Source organism: Populus nigra, chromosome 5 (genome assembly GCF_951802175.1).
Source record: "Populus nigra chromosome 5, ddPopNigr1.1, whole genome shotgun sequence".
In the NCBI taxonomy this organism is placed as follows: domain Eukaryota; kingdom Viridiplantae; phylum Streptophyta; class Magnoliopsida; order Malpighiales; family Salicaceae; genus Populus; species Populus nigra.
The window spans coordinates 13247877-13272392 of record NC_084856.1 but is presented as its reverse complement, the minus strand read 5'-3'; the positions used below and the strand labels follow the sequence as shown (position 1 = coordinate 13272392).

At 30.0% G+C, this 24516-nt stretch overlaps 1 protein-coding gene across 1 annotated transcript; it reads right to left on the bottom strand.

Annotated features, from left to right (window-relative positions):
- Positions 1-21958: 21958 nt before the first annotated feature.
- LOC133694416 (precursor of CEP5-like) lies at positions 21959-22276 on the bottom strand. Its single transcript, XM_062115914.1, has one exon. The coding sequence runs from the start codon at positions 22274-22276 to the stop codon at positions 21959-21961; it is 318 nt and encodes a 105-aa protein (XP_061971898.1).
- Positions 22277-24516: the final 2240 nt, after the last annotated feature.

The window sequence follows — 24516 nt, the reverse complement described above, 5'->3', positions numbered from 1 at the left end:
CAATTTTTAATTGATTTATTTATATGATTTTAAAAATTTTAGCAATTGCAACTTCATTTTTTTCATATGAATTTTTTTATTTGAATTTATTTTTATTTATTTATTTGTTGCAAATTTGTTTGAGCTGATTTTCTTATTCTTTTTTCCAAACATTTTGAGTATATATTATAGAGTGTTGATTTATGTTAATTTAATTATTTTATAATTTTATAAATGAATTTTTTAAAATGTTTTTAAATAATTACTGATGGATTTATCGATGGAATTTCCGTTGGTAAATCTGTTTGTAATTAAAAAATATTATTACCGACGCGTCTGTTTTGTTAGTAAATCCGTCGGTAATAATATTTTTTTATCACCAACGGATTTACCGACGGACAAAAAATTACCGATGAAAGATTCACCAACGAGGCATTTTCGTCGGTGATTTCATTGGTAAATTAATTACCGACAGAACATGTGTCTTACGCCGACGGAAAAATTCCGTTCGTAAAATTGTTAAATCTTGAAGTGAAGATAAAATTTAAGATGTCTGGATGGACCAAACAATCAGCCTAATAAAAATAGTCATAACTTTTAATATGCAATTGAATTGTGCTTAATTTTTTCAAGAAAATAGAGGTCAACTTCAGTATGGTGTTTGCTTACTATAACTAGTCATGGTTTAGAAAGTTCTCAAATTAGGCTTAGAAGATGTTAATTTTTAATTTTTAGTTTCGGTTTGTTTTTTCTCATATACACTAGGTTGGATTTTGCAATTATATATAATGTTATTTTTTATAATATATCAGAGTTTTCTCAATATTTTTCTTTGTAGTTTAGGGTTGTAGCTTTATAGCTTCAAAATCCTAGTTATATACTTTTGTTATATGCTGTGTCAATTGATATCAGAGCAGGTTAATCTTTTTTTTTTATATATGGAGACTTAATTAGCAATAACATCCCTTCTCGTGATGTAGAAATGGAAGCCATCTCAGACAAGGGCTTAGAGGGCAACACACTTTGTTGGCATGAGTCTTTGTATTTATTTAGTTTTCTTGTGAGAATAGGAATTAATGTTAGAAAAATTATTTTCTATTTGTAATTTCCTATTGTGGTATATATACATTACAAGTGAAGAGAATATACAATTTTGAGAAATTTTATACCTTAAAAATACTTGTTAACTCGATATTAGAGCAAGATTGTGTCACCACCTTATTGCTATCTAGATTGTCATTATTGCTGCATCTCTCTTATTGTTGTTGTGCTTTGTTTTGCCCTCAAAATTATGTTCACTTCTATGCTATTTTTTATTCCCTCTAAATTGTTATTTTTTAAATTGTCATTGTTGTTACCTCCTTCGGTTATTTAGATTGTTATTGTATATTGTTGTTAGCTTCCTTCGGTTATTGATGTCTTAATTATTAATATTTGTTGACGTAAGATCTTTGTTGCTTCTTTGTTGTTGTCTTTTCTTTATTTGACTATCTTGGGTTCTGCTATTTATCTTTTTCCTTGACTTTATAACAACAATGAAGTAAGAAAGACTAAATTGGGAACAAAACAAGATAAAATTTTATAAGAAGTTCATAATTTATCTGTATTAAAATTTAGGGTTCATCAAAGAAGAATAGAAGTTGTTGAAATCCAGAGTATGAATCAAACACAATGTTTAGTGCTCACCCTATGGATATGCATTAGAACCTATTGTTATTCCATATGGTATTAAATTTAATGTAAAAATTATTCTTTATGTTCTTAAATTGTTAAAACATTTGTTAGTAGTCATGGAAAATCTGATTATATTATTTAAAGATGTTGAATAAGAAAAATAGTTAATGAAGAATGTTATTGTTAAAGGATGCATGGAACCATATGTAATGAACTTATTCATTAGGTTGCCAACCAAATCCATGTATAATCTAATATGATAAAGATAAAAATATTATCTTCAAGCTTTCTAGTTTGTTATGTTCTTAACAAATTGCTATTTGTGTTTCATAAAAACACTTCTCTGATATCTTCGGATAACTTGTATTTATCTTTTATCTTAACTTCCTATATAATTTATCTAAACAAATTAGATAATTAGATGAATAATCATGTCATATCCTAAAAGATAAATTGACTAATTCTTTATCTAATTTTGAATAAACAAACAATCTAAACAAATGCATCTTTAACAATGCAAATTATCATTAACTAATCAAAGCCAATCATTTTGACATTTACAATCTTTCTCTTTGGCTAATTTATGACAAAACATAATAAGGATGAATTATTATACAAGTAGTTCTAATAGTTTGATCATAAACAAATATTTCATTAAAGTATTCCTACAAGTACAATTGAAACAGTAATATGTAGCATGAGAACAATTAATAATATTTATGCAATAGCATCCTAATAGATCCTAACATATTTCATGCAATGAGTTCATAATATATTCAAAGAATACTTCATGCAACATGTTGCATCCTAGCAGTTCATAATATGCTCAACATGCAACTATCATACATAAGATATTGTTATGCAACTACATATGTCAAGTTCAAAGTACATCAAGTATTCAATATAAAGGTTCTTAAGCTATAAGAAAATATCCTAGTTATTACAGACTAGAATATTCAATATTCAATATTCATTACTGATGAACAAAATCAATAAAATTTCAAAACAACAAATAAAAATTTTCTGACAATTGGTTGTCTTGTTAGCTTGCTTGCTGGGTGGCTTAATCTTCTTTACACACATCCTTGTCTCCCTTTTGATTTAGCACCAATTATATTCCTTATCATCACTAACAACATACTAAAGCACTTGTTTGATGTCCAAGCCGAGTTGAACAAGTTTGTCATTACATGCACAATATCTTGTTACATTTCTATTAGCAACTTATCAACTGCATCAATCTTATATTCCCACTTATCAGTAAAACTATCAAACTTGTTTAATAATACTTGCAATTGTTCTATTATAAGATATTTTATTTGGAAAGTTATGAGATGAGTGCCTTAAAACAAGAAACAAATATAGATGAAGATGATTATGTGTTTTGATGAACAACACCATTAAATCAATTTCTAAAAAAAATTGTTTTTTTTATTCCCGCTCACATCAAGCATCATGATATGTTCCTATAGTCTCTCTTAAAATGACACATTAGTATTATGAAAAAGGATAAACTCTTTAGACTAACCATTTCTCCTTTTATTTTAGAAATCAGTTAGGCCACATCATTTTCTCATATTTTTCTCACAAAGCATAACTAATTGTACACTTAGGCAGAGATATGGACCTATATAAAGTAACCCAATTTTCTAGCCTAAAACTACTCACAAGAATATTTTTGAAAAGATATATGTACCTTCTTAGTCAATCTTAAATTATAAATGCATATCTTTTTTGTTGACCAAATCAAGATATGAGTATGTGAGTGAGAAAGATAACAATTTTGCTTTTAAAAATTTTCTTTCTCATCATTTTCTCTTTGATTTGAGACATGCTAGCAAGGTGTGAGCATACCTTGAAAGTCAAACTTTATATCAGGGCCTAGATACATAAGATTTGATGATGAACTCTATTATTTCGATTATATAATTGCTCGTTTATTTCCATAATGAGAAATTGACTTTTTCTTCTAGGAATTGGAGAGTAGAATATATTCATATTGAAGTGCTCGTCTATTTCCATAATGATGTGAACTTTTGACTTTTTCTAAAGGATTTGTCTGGAGGATTTTCTTAACAGCTTATATACTATGTTCAATTAGGTATAGTCAATTGAAGGCATATTAATCCCCTTAATTGTTAGCATCCATGTATTTAAATCAATTTTACTTTTTCTAATAGTTCCAAAAATAACTTGAATTCCTCACAGTGCTTAAGATGATACCTTTATTTGGTCTTTCAAAAGACTAACATTTCAAAAGTAAAAATGATAAAGAAGATTTATATGATGATGAATGAACCTAGTGGAGATTATAATGAACCTATTAGAGATGATAAAGAAGATATTATGATGAACCTAGTGGAGATGATGATGAACATTTATATTTTGATGAAGATCTAGTGAACAAGGATATAAAGGACTCAATGATTTCTAACAAGTCTTCTAGAGATATTATGAAAGATTATTTTGGTGTTCCTTTAAATAAAATGGTTGAAATATTAGAGGACATGGAAGATGTTGAACTCAAGTATGAAGTAGAATGATATAGGAAAGAACTACAAGTCGACTTTATAGGAACATAAAGTATAATATCAAATATGAATTTTTTTTTCTTATTATATATGCACTATAAATTAAATTTTAAAGATCATAGGTCAAAGACATGCTACTTTATGGCTAAGTTAGCTATAATAATATATTTGAAGTATTTATATTTTTGGAAGGGAAGAGTTTAATTTTTGATAAATAATTCAAGGATGAGTGTTTCTTAACTGGGGAAGACTAACGTAGACTAATTATCCCAAGAGTTTATGGACTATATTGACAATGCCAAGCTTGAAAAGAAGTCTGTAAAAACACTTGGAAGCATCTCATATAAAGCCTGAAGTTACAATTTTTCTATTTTAATTAGTTTCCTAGTTAATTTTAAATTTTAATTATTTGTTTCCTACTTAGCTTAGGACTTTTAATTTAATTAGTATTTTACTATTTAGAAATCCTAATGCTAGATAGATTAAGTGAATTAGGTAAGTTTTAATTATGAATCATTTTTTATAAATGATTTTAAAACTAATATAAATAGAGATGTTCAGTTTATTTTTAAATGAAGAATTTTATTCAAATTCAATAAACATTATTGAGAAGTTTTTCTAGATTTTTCTATAGTTTTGTTTGTAATATTAGGGCTTGAGAACCTTAGTTTTATCTTCGCTATACACATAGTCAAAAAAAGTTAGTTTAAACTTCGCAACAACCTCCTACAAACAAAATAATGTTAAGTGTAACAAAACTTCGAGTAGGCAACCTAAAGTGAATAGGCTAAACAACCCCTATGTTAAACCAATTATGGGAAAATGCTTTAAATGTTAAGAGAAAGGGCATCATTCTTATCATAACCCATTTCTAGGTTATTCTCCAAATTCATTTTTTTTCAAAATAAAAATAAAAAAATAATAATTAAAAGACTAGCATCATGTTACAATTTTAGATGGAATCAGGAGCCTAATATGGAGAGATAACCCAGATTTAATGTTAAGTTACATAATTATTGGATGAAATTGCATAAAAATTAAGTCGAGTGATATAATTAGATTTTAATAGGCCAATTTGATTTTATTTATGAGTCAAATTAAGTATAATTATGTTTAGGAATTAATTTAGCTTCAATTGAAGGATTTAATTAGGTGCAAGACTTAATTATACTGTAAATTGGTCAAATTAAGTGTATTAAGGAACTGGATTGGTGAAAAAATAAGTTTGGGAAGCCAAGTTGGGTGTAAATTAGAAAATTAGAATTTTATGAGACGAAACTTAATTTTTACAAAGTCAATTGAATCAAATCAAAAGCAAAATTGCAAGAAAATCAAAAGATTGGGGTCAATTAAGGGCTAAATTGAAGAAATTCATAGCTGAGGATCATTTTGCAAAAGGCGTCAAACTATTGGAACTCAATTGATTGAAATCATGGTTAAAATCACAAGAAAATAAAAATTTTAAGGTCAGTTAAGGGTAAATTGAAGAAATTCACAGCCAATGATCATTTTACAACATACGTTGAACTATGTGGACTCAATTGATTGAAATCAAGGTGAAATTGAAGAAAATTAAAAGTTTAATAGTTAATTGAGGGTCAAATTGTAAAAATTCAAGACTAATGACTAATGTGAAAAAGGCGTTGAAATCCGGGGTTGAAATTGAAGTTTGCCAGGGGTAAAATTGCATAAAATCAGAAGTTTAGGGTCAATTAGGGGTGCAATTAAAAGAACTTAAAAGATGGAGGGCAAAATTAAACTTTAGCCAAAACCCTAAATACAAAAAATGACGTCGTTTTACAATAAAAGAAAGGAATAGATGACACGTCGTCTAGTGACTGTTCATCTTCTTCTTCATTTAAACTAGAAAAAATTATTATGGTGGCCTCTTTCTTAAGGCATTTAATGCTTTATCCCTCCACCAAATTTGACAAAACTTACATACAAATGATGGCCTTACATCTGACTAAACCCTAATATGGTCCTTTCTGGCCGATTGATGTCACAGCGGCTATGGCACCATCTCAAAATGACCAACCTGACCAGCCCTTATGCACTAACTTTTCAGGTCGTGATGGCAACTTTGAGCCAACAATTGGGATCCTTTTGAGTCGCATTAAGGGCCAAGATTTGACATTGTTAAAGAAAAAATGTCCCTCTTTCACCCCCTATAAATATAGGTGAATTTCATGGCTTGAAAAGGAAGAAATATGAAGCCAAAGTTTGAAAACAGAACCAGCCCCTACCTCAATCATTTTGTTCATTTTATATTAGGGTTTAGATATAGACTTTAATATTTTAGGGTGTAAAACTATAAAGTAGAGTATACCTTCGGGTATTAAAGATTTATAGAAATAAATATGATGCTAAAATTTAGACCTTAGAATGGTTAGGATTTAACCTGATAAGGTAGAGACTTCCACACAAAAGGAGATCTACCTTGAACCTTAGAGAAAGACCAACGAATAGAAACTTGACCTAAAAAAAACAGTCAAACAACAATGTTGCTTACCTCAGGTAGGGTGCAATGGGGGTGATGTGTTTTTTCCTTACATAATCAGTCTCTTACCCGGACTCTCATAGATCATAGGTTTCCTAAGAATCATAATACTAGATGGTGACTCCTAAACCTTATAATCATAATTTTATTATTAACCCTTTCCTTCCCAATACCTCTTAGGAGGCCAAAGCGTGTCATTCAACGTTGCCCTATGACAATTCTAGTGATTGTAAAAGGCAGAAATCTATCAACATAATCAAAATGTTACATGAAGAAGAACAAATTAAAGGTGAATGTGAGCTCAACAAAGATGACGAGGAAGATCTATATAATTATGATGAATAAGGTCATAGCTACATGGTTAAAAAGATATTAATGCCAAATATTACTAAAGATTAACAATAAAATAAGTTATTTTATACCTAATACATTATAAATAATAACCTATTTGAGTTAGTTATTCATTGAGCTAGTTGCAAGAATATTATAGGCAAATATATTAATGATAAATTGAAATTTCCATTAGAACTATATCATGAACCATATAAGATTAAATAGATTAAGGTAGTAGTTGAAATAAAGATAACACAACATTGTAAGGTGCCTTTTCTATAGCATATTAGATGGATGAGATATGTTGTGACATGGTAGATATGGATCATTATAACTTGATATATGGTAGGCTTTAGCAATAGATGTAGAAGTTAGACACCTAATTAAGGATAATTTGTATAAAATTAATAAATATGGTATGAATTATATGTTTTAAACTTTGAAAGTGAAACCAAAACCAAACTCTTTTAAAGTATACAGAAAGGCTTTCCTTATTATAACTAGTTTAGAACATGAGATCCAAAAGGATATATATGAGACTATACAAGTTCTTGCATTGATTATGTAGGCACATGTGGATGAGAAAAAAAGAAGAACAAATTGTAAATAAACCTAATATAGTTAAACCTTTACTTGTTAAATTTAAAGAGATTTTACCTTATAAGTTTCTTAATTTAATTTCAAGGTTCAATGTGCCTTTGTTCAGTCTCTATTGTCTTAAGAGATATTCAACATCAAATTAATTTGGTACCAAGAGCTAGCCTTTGAAAATTTTCCATGCTATTAAATAAGCCCTAAAGAGGATGAGATATTGATGGAGAAGGGAGGGGAGTTATTAAGAAAGGGGAATATTAAAGATAGCCTAAGATCTTGTATAAATCAATTGTTTTTCAAAGAAGGATAATAGTTGGTGAATATTTATAGATAGAATAAGCGTTAATCCAATTTTAATACTTTTAAATTTTTACAAACAATTTGAGTTAGAATGTGATGTTTGTGGTGTAGGAATTGAAGGTATATTGTCCTAAGAGAAAAGACTAGTGGCATTCTTTAGTGGGAAAGTTAAGTGATGCAAAAATGAAGCAATCCATGTATTATAAATAGTTAAATGCTATTTTTTAAACTCTAAAGAAATGGGAGGCTAGAATTAGATTCCTAATACTTTGAGTATAAGGGTAACCTTGTTGGTTATTTTATACAGAGAGAAAATTAGGATTGACTGATTGAAAGAATCGTATGAGTTTGATGAGAATATCAATAAGTAATGGAAGAAGTGTAAGAACCTACATTCATGATGGGTTCTTGATGAGAGGTAATAAGCTTTTCATTCCTCGTTCTTCATTGCGAGATAAGGTGATTTAAGATTTGCATGAAGTTTGGTTGGTCACTTAGAAAAAGAAGACTATTATAACGTTATTAAAAAAATATATTATTTGCTTCACTTGAAATGAAATATTGGTAAGTTTATATAAAAATGCTATATTTATCAAACTTTTAAAGGGCATGCCTAAAATATAGGTTTATATATGCCTTTGCTTATTTCTGAAAATATATGGGAAGATTTGTTTATAGATTTTGTAGTTAGATCACTCTATACACACAAGAGAATGGATTTTATATTTGTTGTTGTTTTCAGGTTTACAAAGATGGTGCATTTTATCCCTTACAAAAAAGCAAATGATTTTTTTATGATTGTTCGACTTTTCTTTTAAGAGGTGATTCATTTACATAAGATATCAAAGACCATTACTTCTGATTAAAATAGTAAGTTTCTTGGTGACTTTTAGTGAACATTATAAAGGATGTATGATTCATCTTTATAATTGAATATCATAACACATCCACAAACAAATGGGAAAATAGAGTTGAAAATTAGGATTGACTGATTGAAAGAATCGTATGAGTTTGATGAGAATATCAGTGAGTAATGGAAGAAGTGTAAGAACCTACATTCATGATGGATTCTTGATGAGAGGTAATAAGCTTTTCATTCCTCGTTATTCATTGCGAGATAAGGTGATTTAGGATTTGCATGAAGTTTGGTTGGTCACTTAGAAGAAGAAGACTATTATAACGTTATTAAAAATATATATTATTTGCTTACTTGAAATGGAATATTGGTAAGTTTATATAAAAATGCTATATTTATCAAACTTTTAAAGGGCATGCCTAGAATATAGGTTTATATATGTCTTTGCTTATTTTTAAAAATATATGGGAAGATTTGTTTATAGATTTTGTAGTTAGATCACTCCATACACACAAGAGAATGGATTTTATATTTGTTGTCGTTTTCAGGTTTACAAAGATGGTGCATTTTATCCCTTACAAAAAAGCAAATGATTTTTTTATGATTGCTCGACTTTTCTTTTAAGAGGTGGTTCATTTACATAAGATATCAAAGACCATTATTTCTGATTAAAATAGTAAGTTTCTTGGTGACTTTTAGTGAACATTATAGAGGATGTATGATTCATCTTTATAATTGAATAGCACAACACATCCACAAACAAATGGGAAAATAGAGTTGTTGAATAAGACACATGGTAATTTGATTCAGAGCATTTATGATGACAACCAAAAGTAGTGAGATGTGCACTTGCATAAGAAAAAATTGCATACAACAATGTTAAACATAATTTATTAGAAATATCACCATTTAAGATTGTTTATATATTATCCTAGGTATATACTTGATCTCATAGTAGTTTAGATAGGTGCTATTTATAGCATTGTTACTAAGAAGATGACTATAGTTGTTTAAGTTATACAAGTTGATGTAAGATAGATGTTGCAACAAACCAATGCTAAATATAAACAGGCGGTCAATAAACACCGATTTGCTGAAGTGTTCAAGGAAGGAGATGGGGTAGTGATGCTTCTACACAAGTAGAGATTTTTGGTAGGAACATGTAGAAAGTTATAGCAGAAGAAGTATGGTTCATATAGCAAAACAAAGAAGATTATTATTAATCTACTAGATAATATTGGTGTTTATAAGGCCTTAAATGTTTTTAATATTTGCCTTTATTATGATGATGAACTCTTAAATAGAAAGGATTGACACTAAATGTTATGTGGATATGTTCATGGACTAATTAGACAAGGCAAAGCCCAAAAGGATGTTGAATGAGTTAAATAACCATTATAACAAAACAATAATAACTTTTGATATAATCATTTGGTTATGCTCAAAAAAAATTTAGAAACTTATATAGATCTAGTTCTATAAAAGGTCAACTCACTATAACTAGTTGAATTTTTTATTATTTTTAGTGTTATTTTCGTGATTTTATTATTTTTCTAAATAGTTTCAGTTTATCTTTTTTTCCTATATAAGCCAGGTCAGTTTTTTCTATTAAAAAAATTATTAGTGTGTTATTTTTTAAGTCAATTTAATGAATTATTAACTTTTCAGAATATATTAAAGTTTTTTCTATAGTTTAAGATTATAACCTAATAAATTTAGTACGGGTGTTTTTTATATAAATTTAGTGTGTGTGTTTTTTCTATATACTATTTCAATAGAGAATGGAATGTCATAGCTGATTTTATAAAGTATTAGTGGGAGGGAAGAATTTTTTAGCTGATTATTTCAGTATTGATTATCTTTGTCAAACAAAAAACCAAACAAATTACCTAGAACTTTTGTTGTGTTATGTCATTGGTTTCCTTTCTTGCATATTATGTGTGTTTGTGTTGTTCAAAAAAAGGATTATGGCACCAAGTTAGGATAATGACATGTATCAAGTATATAAAATACAACAATGGAAATAATTCCTGCCTCAGAAGTAGGACCATGATTAAGCTTATACATTAAGTGGCGCTTGAGGTTAAGAATGCATTAAGGATTTTACTTGGGTTTTCCCATCCTACTCTCTATTTTTCAAATTATCCTGATTGACATCATATATTGTTTTTTGGATTGATTAAAATGAGCAATAAATTAATGACACTTATCAATTAATAAATCTTAAAACAACATGATTAATAATAAGAAGAAATATTTAAATTAATGACATTTCATATTAACTTAATAAATGAATAACACTTTTTAGTAATTTTATTAGAACTATCTTTAATTGAGTTTTCAATCCTTATTTGATTATTTTAAATTGATTTTAGACCTTTAGAAGTATAAAATAAGTTATTAATAGAATACTGTACTTTTTTCACGGTTACCCTCCCTTTATTAATTTATTTGGGTTTTTTTTATAAATAAACAATATGCACGGATTAAAATCAAAGGCAAAAAAGCCACCAAGTAGGTGACTATAAATATTTACATCAAACTTCAGAAACAAAAATCAAAAGCTAATGCCTTGCATTTTTCCATAAAAGTATACAATCTGAACTTGTTACCAAATCACTTCATATATAGGAGATGATTTATGACCACCTTAGCCTAGTTACTAACTAATTGAAGGATCAAATAATATCTTCCCAAACTGGCGTAACCTTATTGAAAACTAAGCCCTTCCTAACTAATCATAGTTTTTTTAAACTAAATAGAAATAAGAATAAGGAAACAAATAATTTGCTATAAAAATTCACCTACATGAGTCTCCCCAAGTTAGAGAGAACTCATACTTAAGTTTAAATTGCTCATACCTTGATCTCATGGATGTCCAATCAAAAGTTGTCTAATCTTTACATGCTTGACATTTCCATTAGAAAAAAAACATAGCTGCTAGCAACATTCTTAGTCTCTTTATCAACTAAAACAACAAAAGTGTTACATTAAAAACCATGTGCAACAATTCTTACCACAACCTTTTCAAACTCTAACTTAACTAGAGCCTTAGAGCTATAAGGATAAAACATTCCTTCTCATGTATCTTTTATATCATCACTAATAAGATGTGTGCATATTTATTCACTAGTAGAACTTTTGGACATATTCTTCATAATTTTATTTGAAGTCTAAGAACATCAACTTTGACCTCAAATGAGGCACATTGCAAATGAGGTTGTTCATAGTGCTCTAATTTTAGATAGTGCTCTAATTGCAAATGAGGTTGTTCATAGCATAAAGAAGTTAGATGTTTAGGGATTTCTCTTAAAACTTGATTTTCATAAGGCTTTCAATTATGTTTTATAGGATTTTCTAATCAAGGTTATGGGATATATTGACTTTGGTATAAGAATCAAATACATTATTATATAAGTAGTTCAAGACTTGTAGTATTAATTAATGGATCTTGCACAACTAAGTTTGGCATGGAAAAGAGTATACAGTGATTCTCTATCATATTTTCTTATCAATATTGTATTTCAGAGCTATAGAAGGATTTTCAGGATTTTGAATGGTATCTTGCTAGGTGGAGGTTTAGTTATTACTAATTTGGACTATGAAAATGAAACTATATTTATTGATCTTTCTAATGTTGAAACTTGATATAAAGAGAATTTTGATATGGTCTGAGATGTGCTAATGTTTAAAAGTGAATTTTGATAAAAGTTCTAATATATAAGGATTTTTAGGGCAAATTATTTGCTTCCTTAGTTATTTTTATTCCTATTTTGTTTAGAAAAATATTTTTTCTATTATTTTTTTTCTTATTTAGCTTAGGAATCTATAATATCTTTATAATTATTGATTGAAATTCTTTTCCTCTTTAACATAGACTTAGGACTAGCATAAATAGGGTTTAACTTGTATTTCAAGAGACTGCTTGAAGAGAAAATATTCACAAATAAAATTTCTACTTAGGGTTTTTGTAAGTTGACCTTCTTCAACATAATTCTATGTTTATAGTTCTTGTAGTCTTTCTTTTGTTGTTTTTGTATGTTTTAGTTGGTATCGAAGATACATCTGCTGGTATCATAGCCTGACAATTCCTAGTGGTTAGTGTTATATGCTGGGATAACCATGATTGACAGAGTCAAATAATAGGACATGCTCATGTGGGAGGGGGTTAAGAGGTTTCCCTTCAGGAAAGAGATGTTCAGGAATTGATGATAAAATTCATACTAAAATTAATTATAGAATTAACTCATTGAATGGTGGTGATAAACTTGTAAAGACAAGTTAAATAATTATCTCGTCAATTGATAAAGATGAAGAAGAGAAAAATAAAAGATCAGGAAAAAAGTGATCATGAAAATGATGTTGAAACTTAAATTTTCCATGACACTAGTTCTTTTGTGAATTAGAATCAACCATAAAAATTCAATTAGAATGAGAAAGATGATGCTGAATGAGAAGATTTTAATGTAGAAATCTTAGTTTGTGATGACCATGAGTATGCAAAAGATGTTCATGCTATGTTAGTTAAGTAACACCACTAGCACCAACATCAGCACTAGTAAAATAATGAGCAAATGGACTCCAATTTTGATAATGAAATCATCCATAAGAAGGGAACTAAATTAGATGTAGTTTTAGAAGTGATTTTTGATCAAGAATATTATGGAGGATGTGCCTCATATGTTCTTAAAGAGAATTCTAGAATTGAATTTTACTACTAGTGAATAAATATGCTTTGTAAAATCAAGTTTTAAGAGAAATCCCTAAACATCTAATTTCTCTATGCTATGAACAACCTCATTTGCAATTAGAGCACTATCTAAGATTTATCTACTAGTAATGAAAATTGATTAGTTGACATTAATGATATTGTGCATAACCTTCTTGTACAAATTATTTCTTTCTAATAATAGCTTTCTTCCTAATTTTTATAGTGGTCAGAGGGATAGTAAAAATCACGAGGAATGTCAAGTAATTGTAAATGTGTCTCTTAGTGCTTCTTTTAGAGGCTCCAGTTAAAGATTAGTGATGTTGGTTAGACTTTACTTGGTAAAAATATGGGTAACCATGTCTGGTCACATTGGGTTCTTCCATCTTAATATAACTTTCAATTGCACGTTTAATGCTAAAGAGATTTTTTTAGAGAGAGTATTTAACCATTCCTATAGGGAATAGTTTTAGACTTCATTAACAAAAAACTTTTATGGTAATAGTTTCCAAAGTATTTCCCTTTAATTATTTCTTTGTTGAACCTTTGGAGATAGGCTCTAGTGCTATTATCTTCTTGTTGCGTAATGTTGAACAACTTGGTGGTGCTTTTTTTATTAAAATACTTATGCTGGAGTGAATTAGTTTAGAGTTGAGATCATAAAAATAAAAGATAAAGCTAGGCTCTAAAATGTGGTACCATACATGTATAGAACCATTAAAGCGTTGTTAAAAGAACTTTGCACATATCATAACTATATTGTGTGACTAGCTCTAAGTTGTTTTTTATATTTTGTTTATGCTCTCAATGGTGTGTTATTCCCTCGAAGTTGTCTAAATTGGATTTTATAAAGACATAGTTTTATAGAACAGAGTGTGTAGTATTTTATGATGAAGTGGAGATTCTACCACTTGGTGGAGGTTATGTTTAGGAGCTTGTAAAATCATAAATCTCGTTTCACATCTAAGTCTTTTCTATAAGGGATGTGTGAATAAGATTCAGATGGAGATAGATGATGAATGGATCTTTTGGAGCATCTCTTGTGAGAATAATGGGTTTAACTATTTTTTAGTGTAGAAGTGTGAGCATTACTCGCTTACATGTTATTCTGCCATGAATTTTCAAGGAAGTAGAATTGCTTACAAAATAATTTTTTTTTAAGGGAGGCTAATGATATTGCATTTTTTTAAAAAAAAAGATAAGCAGCCCTTTTGGGCAACATTCCAAACAGACTACCTTAGCAAGTCATTTGGGAAATAGTTTAAATTGTCTTGGACGTTTAGGCTGGCAACCTAAATGAACTACTCCTCATTTTCCTCTCATTTTAACCCTAAAAACTTATTTAGACCTCCACCTAGTACCATGAAAAATTTCTAACTATTGGCATGCATCTTAATGTAATTGATTTGAGTTACAAGAATTCAAAATGTACTACTATGCAAAAAAGCTTTTCATGAATGATTAACATATTTTCCAATATATTATTTGTAAGTACACTCTTTTATGTAAGTTTAACATTGTCTTTTCTAATCAATGGTTGACTTAGTAAATATATACCATATCTTATACAAATCAAGCACCTTTTTTCTCGACAAATGATTATTTATAGCAAACGTATCACCAACAATCACCAACTTCTCAAATATTTATGGGCCAGACACTACAACCAATGAATTATCATTTAGATCTCAATGTTGGATAACTAGGTAAACAAATATATTCTTAGATTGAACATTTTCAAATTCACTACATATTGTTTTCTAAATATTTTCTCTCAATTTCTTCATGTATTATTTGTCTCACACACCAACTAACTTACATCAAAGAGTTCATCATTCTATGAGGAACTTATTTTTTTAGAAACAATCAAGCCCATGATTCTTAGTCTAGGATTATAGCCTATCGAAAGCTCATTTTCTATGTAAAGTTATTACATGATTTTATTAGGGGCGTCGTTTATAGGAATAGAATAAAAAGCTATTTCATTCTCTTTTACTATTCACCAAAACTCTTTCCATGGCTGACAAAAACTCCAAAAAGATATATATAAAGAGAGAGAGAAACCAATCTTCATATCACAAGGACTTCATTTCCTTTAGGTCTCCAACAATTATCCTATAACGTACAGGTGTTTAATGATGTTATTGCAGTGATGCAACTGTATTTTTTTTCATTTTTCTCATGCCAAACAACAAGCTCTCATTCATGCACTGCTAACAGGGATGGGAATTTCATTAAAACTCAATGGAAATTCATTTTACTCAATCTAAATAGGTAGAAAAAAAACCTTAACATGATCGAGTTCATGTAAATTTAAAAGGTTAAAAAAATAGTTTTGGTTTAGATTTGGATACTACTCTACCATAACCTAAACCCTGCCTAAAATGCATTAAGAACCTTAAAGTTTACAGAATCTATATTTATATCAAGATATATATAAAAAGAAAATTTATGTTTTTATACCTCTCTTTATAGCCATCACTTTCCCTCCTCTCATTTTCTCCTCCAACCAGCAGAAAATCTGTTAGAAAGCAATAGCTACAATAATAATGACCATCTATTAATATTTATGTTAGATGAAATCCCTCGTAGAAACCTTTATATTCTATTGAATTTAATGATTTTATCTTTCATCAATTACATTCTAACTATTAGAGTATTATTGTTATTGCCTCTATAAAAATTTAACTTATTTGGATGATGTTATGGAATCCTAATTTCAAGATGATTTTGAATTAGTTTTTTTTTTTAATTTTTGATGTATAAAATGAAGGATTGATGGTGAGTGATGTTGTTGTAAAGAAAATCACATAGTGATACATCTACTTTAAAGGCTAGAAATGACAAAGATATATAAGGAATACCCTGGGAGAGGGTTTATGCTCAGAAATAGTGCTTTATACTTATGGAAAGATATATTTTGGGTTGGGTCAGATTGTACTTGGATTAAGAATATCTTATAAATACCCAAACCTGACCAAGTCAACTTCAGGTATAAAAAATCTATACATGTCAAGTTTTGAGTTAGGTATAGATAGTAATTTTAGATTTAGATTCGAGTATAGATAATGTCAAACTCAACCTATAGGTATCTATTGTCATTCTTAATCGTTATATGTGCAACGACAACTTCAGTTCCTTAAATATATATGATAGAATGACATGCAAATGAGTAACACTCATACTTCTATACTTAAAAAAAAGCTACATTCATTATTCTCTTATGAGATACTCAAAACAAGAATTCATATGCAATGAATCTCCATTTAAATCTTACTTATACACCTTTCATAAAAAAAGTCCCAGACATAAAGTGAGATCCATGACTCTACAAGCTCTTGAACACAACCCCCCACCAAGTATGAGAATCTCTATTTTGTCATAAAATACTACACACTTGACTCTCTAAAGATTATGTCTCCATGAAAGCAAACATAGAAAACTATAAGGGACTCATAAACCTTTGAAAAAATATACAAAATGTAATAAGCATCCTAGAGATGGTCACACAAGATAGTGATGTTATGTGGAAAATTCTTCCAACAACGCTTTGTGGATTTTTACAGATATAGTACCATAGTTTAGAGTCTGACTCTATCTTTCATTTTCGATAACTAAGCTCTAAACTAATCTCCCACTTGAGCATAATTATTCCAAATAAGAAGACCATTGAACTCTTCACCACCACACAACAAGAAGATTAGAGCACCAATATTTATCTCCAAAGGTTCAACGAAGAAATCCTCAATATGGAAAAACTTTTTAACCTATTACCATATAATATTTGATTAATAGAGTCTACAACTATTCTTTTTGGGAAACGTTGTACACTTTTCAAGATAGAAATCTCTTTAGTGTTAAACAGGCCATAAGAAATTATATTAGGTTGGAAGAAGTTAATGTGATAAGATATAGTCACCAATGTTTTCACCTAGTAGAGCCTTCTTAATGTCATCAGTATCTAACTAGAGCATCTAAAAAGAGCTGCAAATGACACATTCATGATCACTAGACATTCATCGAGCTCTTGACCACCATATACTGAGGTGCTAGTGTTATTACAAGAAAAGAATTTGTGCAATATCATTTTCTCGTGAAAAATGGCATGAAATGGCATGAACATAAGGAACTCTAATAAGTTATGCTTTTTTTATTCTGATTATGGATATGAGATAGAGGAATTCCATATCCTTAAATAGGAGATAGAAAGATTGATTGCCAAAAGTTACCTTCACTGATTCATGAATAAAAAAGACAAAACTTGAGCATGAAATAAATGAAATTTGCACACTTGATGATCTACTTGAAATAAAAAAAATTCTATATAATCTTTAGGAATTATATCTCCATCTTTGAACTTTTTAATAAAAATAATAGTTTTTATTCATATCTCCAATGTCTCCAACAAAAAATCTTCATTAAAATCTCAAAATTATCTCTATGAAAATCTTAAAATTATCTCCATGAAAATCTCAATGATAAGATCTTCATGTCTCCACAATAAGATCTGCATGGCTCTAAATATATTTTCATTGAGTCTCTATACATTTTTCCAATATCCCTAAAAATATTAAGGATCCTTCAAGTCTCCGCAACCGCTTGATTCTAAAAGGATCAAATATCCTTCCCTAGGTCTTTATGACCACGTGTCTTTAAAAGGATCAAGGATCCTTCTCCATAAATATTGACTAAAATTTACATGAAAAACACTCTTATGCAAAAATTTCACAAGATATAAAAAGGCGAACACTCAAACACCTAACAACAGTAACATTCTTGTAGCCACAATAGGTAATATTTATACTCTAAATATTTTATTCTTCTAATTCTACTAATTAAGTATTTCAAACGTGTTTTCTTAAACCACTTAGAGGGTAAATGATAATGTATATTTTTACAAAACAAAAGGAAAAGAGAAGAGCAACCCGTTTTGGCAGCAACAGCTGACATTGATAGGTTATTTAGGAAGTAGCTCAAACGAGCTAGTAGCCTAAATGGTCTGCATCTTATTTTCCTCCTATTTTAACCTTAAAAAATTATTCGAGCCTAGACCAACCACAACAAAAATTCCCTAGCTATTAGCACATACTCAATGTACTTTTTTCAAGTTACGGGAAGTCAGAACACGGCGTCACGCACTACAACACACACAAACCTTTTTTATGATTTACTGAAATATTCTTCAATATAGTCTTTGCAATTACACTTTTTTAAGCAAGGTTAACATCATCTTTTCTAACTAATAGTCAATAATACGAACACACCATATTATATGCAAATCAAACATCTTTTTTTCTCAACTAATAATTATTTATTGTCAATGCTTGAGTGATGATTACCGACCTCTCTACCAATAAAAGGTCAAACACTTCGATCAATGATAAACACTAATATTTCCATCAATTATATGTTATACAAATCTTCATGTGAACTGATGTATCCTAATTCAATAAACATATTGGGTCACTAGATAAATTACTTCTCAAAAAACTTGTTTTTTTCAAAAACAACCAAATTCATAACCAAGCATAAATATCAAACCCATAACCAAACTCTAAATATCTTAGCATTGGATGATAACCCATGAAAAAAACTCAATTTCTGTGTAAAATTCTTTCACGTAATCAGCGACTGTAAGTTAATGGAAAATCTCGTGGTCAAGAGTCGAATTTTCAGTCAAATCCACCAAGCAGCCACCAGCTCCATCGGGACCTACTTTCAATTGTCTTGATCGAACAAGCCAAATGAAACAAATGATGAGCGCCGCCCCCTGCCACCTTCCTCCCTCCATATACATTGGAATTAGTAATAACTATAAAGAACATTGCCAAGGGATCTTTCTCGTTGGCTCCTCCAATTGGGGAACTCTCCACCCAGACTCCACTTACTGAATCTTTGAAATTAAAAAAATAGGATAAGCAATTAATTATTATACTGAATTAGACGGAAAAAAAAAAAGTTATTCTCCCTTTGCTAGGTTGTAGTGCACTTTCCATCGTGATGGTTATAAAATTATAAGAAACGTGCAAAGTTTTTTGGCAACATCAGGAATCTCCCACGTTCTTTTCGAATCCCAACTGTCCAAGATGGTGGTTAACTATGACCCTTGTCTTTGCCTAGATTAGATTCATTGGAAGTAATGCGTGAAAATATTATTAATTCTATTCTAGCATATAAAGAAATATTCCTACAGTATATTATATTATAAATGTAAAAGAACTAAGATTCCTTATGAATACTCTTTCTTCTTTTTCTTTTCATCTTAAAACTTTCTTTTTCCTTTCAATTACATCTTTCAATGGCATCATTACATGGAATTAGTATTAAAATTACTATATCAAAATAAAAGGAACTAAACTATAAAACACATAGAAAAAGAAATTTAATCTGAATTTTGTACTAATATTTATTTTAATCCACAAGTTTATTTTAATTATTTTTTTAGTCCCTTTATGAGAGAGAAACTTGTTAAAAAACAATGATAAAGAGAAAGTGATTAGTTGTTGCAATTATAGTTGAACAAATGATCATATTTGATACTCAAATGTCTCATTCGACTAGGAAAATTAAATGACGGTGATTATTAACATTCAAATTGCCAAATAAAATTAGGTCAAGACTTAGAAAGATTAGCAGCCTCAAGTTAATTTTGTATTATTTGAGCGATTTTTTACAACACTTTAAGGGCACAAGCAAATTTTTTGAGTTGTGTATGTTATTTTTCATGTGTTTTAAATAAAGATTTGATTGAAAAATGAGTTGTTCGGTCCAAACAATCTAAAGGAGAGTTTCTATCGGAAACTAGGCAAGTAAATGATCTACCTCAACAAACGATGTGTCATCCAACACTTTAATTTTTTTTCAAAAATAAAAAATACATGTCCACCCATTGAATAAAAAAAATAAAAGCAAGGCTATAGATATGAGGCTGGCTTCCAAGCCCGCACACACCTAGCCTGCTACTAGGGGCCGGCAATGCACTAGGTCTGGCTCTTTTATGTTTTTTTTTTTTGCACTAAAAAAATTTGAAAAGCTACATGTGTCATGAGATTAAATATCTTAATATATATATTTATTTTAATTTTTTAACTCAATTTTAATATACATATTTATCTTAATTTTTTTACTCAATTTTTAATTTAAATAAACAAATTTGTTATTATTTATTATTATAACATATAATTCTCGATTTATTTTATTGAACGTATATGCTATCTTTATTTTGCAATGAAATTTATTTGGATGAAAAAAAATGATTAGATATTTAAATTTAATAACAATGCTTAAAAATTCTCTAGGACATAAAAATTCTTTCCTTTTATATTCAAGAAATTTTGTTCCGTGAACATACAAACTAGTACATATTAATTGACGTTATTCTATGGAGAAGTGATCAATAGTAGGTTATTAGATCATCATATTTTAACATCATTGTTTCAGAAGATAAGGTAAAAATAAACTCCTTCGACCTAACATTTTCGATTCAAGTCTAGCCGTTGCTTACGTCTTTTAATAAACTAAAATTTAAGGATCATAATGTAAAGTTGAAAACTTTTGGGGACCATGATGCCCTCATAGCCACCCTTGGACCTCACCAGAACAATTAAGAATTTTGACGAGGGATGCTAAACCAACTAACAATTAAGAAAACTTTTGGGGGCCATGATGCCCTCATAATGTATTACTATCTTACCAAGTTGTAAGCCCCATGTCCTAAGCCATTTTCAACCATATCGAATAGCCAAGAGCTTAACATTCATTTTAGAAGAAACACCCACAAAACCTACTTTAATTATAGAAGCAAAAACTCTAAGAAACAAATATGTTAGAGATTTTGTTCAAATTCAAGAATATGGTTGAAGGCAGGCCAATCATCTGTGTCTTGTTGCAGTTTTCCAAACAACAACATTAAAATTAAAAAAAAAAAAAGATGGGAGAAAACTTAATATACTAAATTTACTATAATTCAACTTCATTAAGCAAGACATGCAGGTCCAATATGCAACAGTAGTACTGTTTATGCATTAAAAGGCAGTTGAAACTTCACTAATGAATCGAAACTATGTGCAAAGCATAAGAACTCATTTCCCAGCCTTTTGTTTTGGACAAATAAGTAGTGATCGTTTAATGCATTTGTATATTCCACTACAGCAGAAGTCAACCGTTAATAAAGCCATATACTACAAAAGAAAGCAGTAATGGCTTTTGCAAATGCTAGCCTGAAAAGGAGAGAAATGTTCACGTACAAAGAGAATCTAAAAGGAAAAAGCGATCCAATTTTTATTTATATATCGTGACATGAAAACAATACAACCAAATAAAAGTACGTACACGAAGTAAGAGAATCCAAAAGTACAGCTAAAATTTTAAGGCAAGTGATTTTTTAACATGGTGGTAGAGCTTAGTACCAAGCAGTAAGAAGTCCAATCGAATCTCACCATCCCATTGAAGACATGTGCGGCTTTCAAGCCATTAAAGTTCCCCTAGTTCTGTAGGGAATGCCCAACACCAGGGCTGTGGCCTGGGGCAGTAGGTCTGAAGTCATCAACATGGCCTGGTGGAGATGGATGGGGCTCGGTAACAACCGGAGATGGGGGTGAAGATGGAGACATTGGAGTAGCATTGACTGTTTTATCGGACTTTTCATTGACATGTAACTTACTATTGTTCTCAACAAGTTCCTTTTGAAGGAACTTGTTAGAGGTTCTGGTCTTCAAATGCCTTCCCTCAATGAACTTAAACTCTTGGGAGAAGAAGAGTACGAGGAAAACAAAGGCACAGAGCAACTTCATTTGGGCCATGTTGCAAGAACAACAGGAAGGAGGTCGTGGCAAAGACAGAAAGTCTAATGCAATTCTCTCAGTTGAAGAAGAGAGCAAACAAATTGCATAAACTAGCTAGGTAGCAACTTGCATGCTAAACACTTTCCTTGACGTTGGTACTTATAGAGAAAATTAAGAGAACAAAGCATGTGCTAGCTAATGTACTTTCTTTGAGTAAAATATACAGGAGGAGGCTATCATGTGAGCCTTACAGAAGTAAATTGCTAATTTCGAAACTTGCAGTTAATGATTCTATTCTCTAATTTCAACCATCTGTGAAAGGGGTGTGTGTGTGTAAATATCAGAAATCCTTATTGTACACTGCCGCGTTGAGGTAGAGTGAATGTAACATATTTTTTGCAATAGCATGTTCTAGGTTTGAATATTGATCTGGTGGGATTCTAGGTGTTCTAACCGGCCGCTAGGTTTAATGGTTGAAAAAAAAGTGTTAAAATCCTGTATCCAATATCTTAAAATGATATCGGGATAATGGGTTTATAATACTATCGGAAGATTAACAAATAAAAATAAAAATACTAATGATCAAAATTCAGTCGTACTTTACTAACAGAATAGTTCTTCGTTATGTCCCTCACTAAATACTATTTCTGTCTATGTATGTTGAGAGAATTACATTGAAAAAAAAAATAAAAAATAAAAAGCTATGATATCGTGTTATTTTTACAGACAATATTACTGACGAAATAAAGCTTATAACTCGGCGAGCGACCCCCCTCTCCCCCTCCCCCATTACATTTTCTTCCTTTATTTTTCTCTATAAAAAACAACAAACCCTCTCTTTTAAAATGTTAATTTTTATTGCATATTTTTATAGTATATGTAGTTTGTTTGTGTGTTTATTTGTTTTATAGTTATTTTTCATAGAAATTTATATATGAATGTATGATTTGTACATGTTAGGGTTTGTTTGAGATTTTCAAAAATTATATATGTTTGTAATTTGATGAAATTGATTTCAATTTTATAACATAGATGTTTTGTAATGAAAATAATAGCTTATTTAATGGGAACATTTTATATTTTATCAATTTTATTGTTGAGTTTAAAACTTTGGTAAATGTGGAGGAGTTTGAATCAATGTAAATAATTGATAATGATATAAGCATAGTTTTGAAACCCGACCCGGTCATTGACCCGGTCAAGTGATTGGGTCACGGGTCAGATGGGTTGACTCGGGTCAACCCCAAAAAAAACACAAATAAAAAAAAAACACATAACTGTAACTAGTTACAGCACGTACATAATCCAATTTTAAATTATAAATCAAATAAATAGAATCCTGGGCATTAGAATAAGCATAAAAGGCAGAATAAAAAAATCCTTTGAGTTCTCTCCGCACAGTAAAAATCCAAAAGAGCCGTCCAAGGCCGGCAAAATCCCTCTCTTCGCCTTCCCCAATCTTTATTTACTCTCTTTGTCAAACTCCATTCATATTTATAACTGTCTTTTCTCTTTGACACTATCTTTTCTTGGCTATGTTATTCATCACAGAACCATTAGTCTTTCTCAAGAAAAAAAGGACTGGTATTAGACCAAGAAAGGCCATGGGCTGTGTACAGGGAAAGTATTTGGTAAATTCATCACCAACACCAGGAGGGTTAGAGAAGCTCAAAATGGAAAGTGGCTATGTGGGAAAAGGAGATATCGCTGGCCATAGAAGATCCACTGGGCAGAGATACTCTGGCAGGCTCCCTAAGCCTGAACAACCAACGAGGAAATATAATGGTGGTTGTGCTGCTAATGGTGAAGAGAGGAAATTGAGTGACACAGGCCAAAACGACGTAGTTTAGTAACTGCCAATATAAAAAAAAAATTGACCGGGTCTCACCCAGGTTTGACCGGGTGGACCGGGTCTCGGGTCAACCCGCCGGGTCGACCGGGTTTCACCGGGCCAATTTCCAAGCGGGTTTTTGCCTCCACCCGGACCGATCTCAGGCCCGGGTCGGCCGGGTCCCGGGTCGGCCCGCCGGGCCGGTCCGGATTTTAAAACACTAGATATAAGAGCATCATTAAAATAGATTGAATAAGTTTAAGTTAAACCAATATTAGATAATTTATTTAGTTCACATAATTTTTTATTACATGTTGTCATCAATATTCTATATAGGTTTGATATAAATAATGGATAATCGTTCATGGATTTATAGAGTTTCATTTGAAAGGTTGTAGAGGATGAAATATTGTAATAGGATTAAGGG

Coding starts and splice junctions, on each gene's coding strand:
- LOC133694416 (XM_062115914.1), bottom strand. CDS start 22,276: ATGGCCCAAATGAAGTTGCTCTGTGCCTTTGTTTTCCTCGTACTCTTC.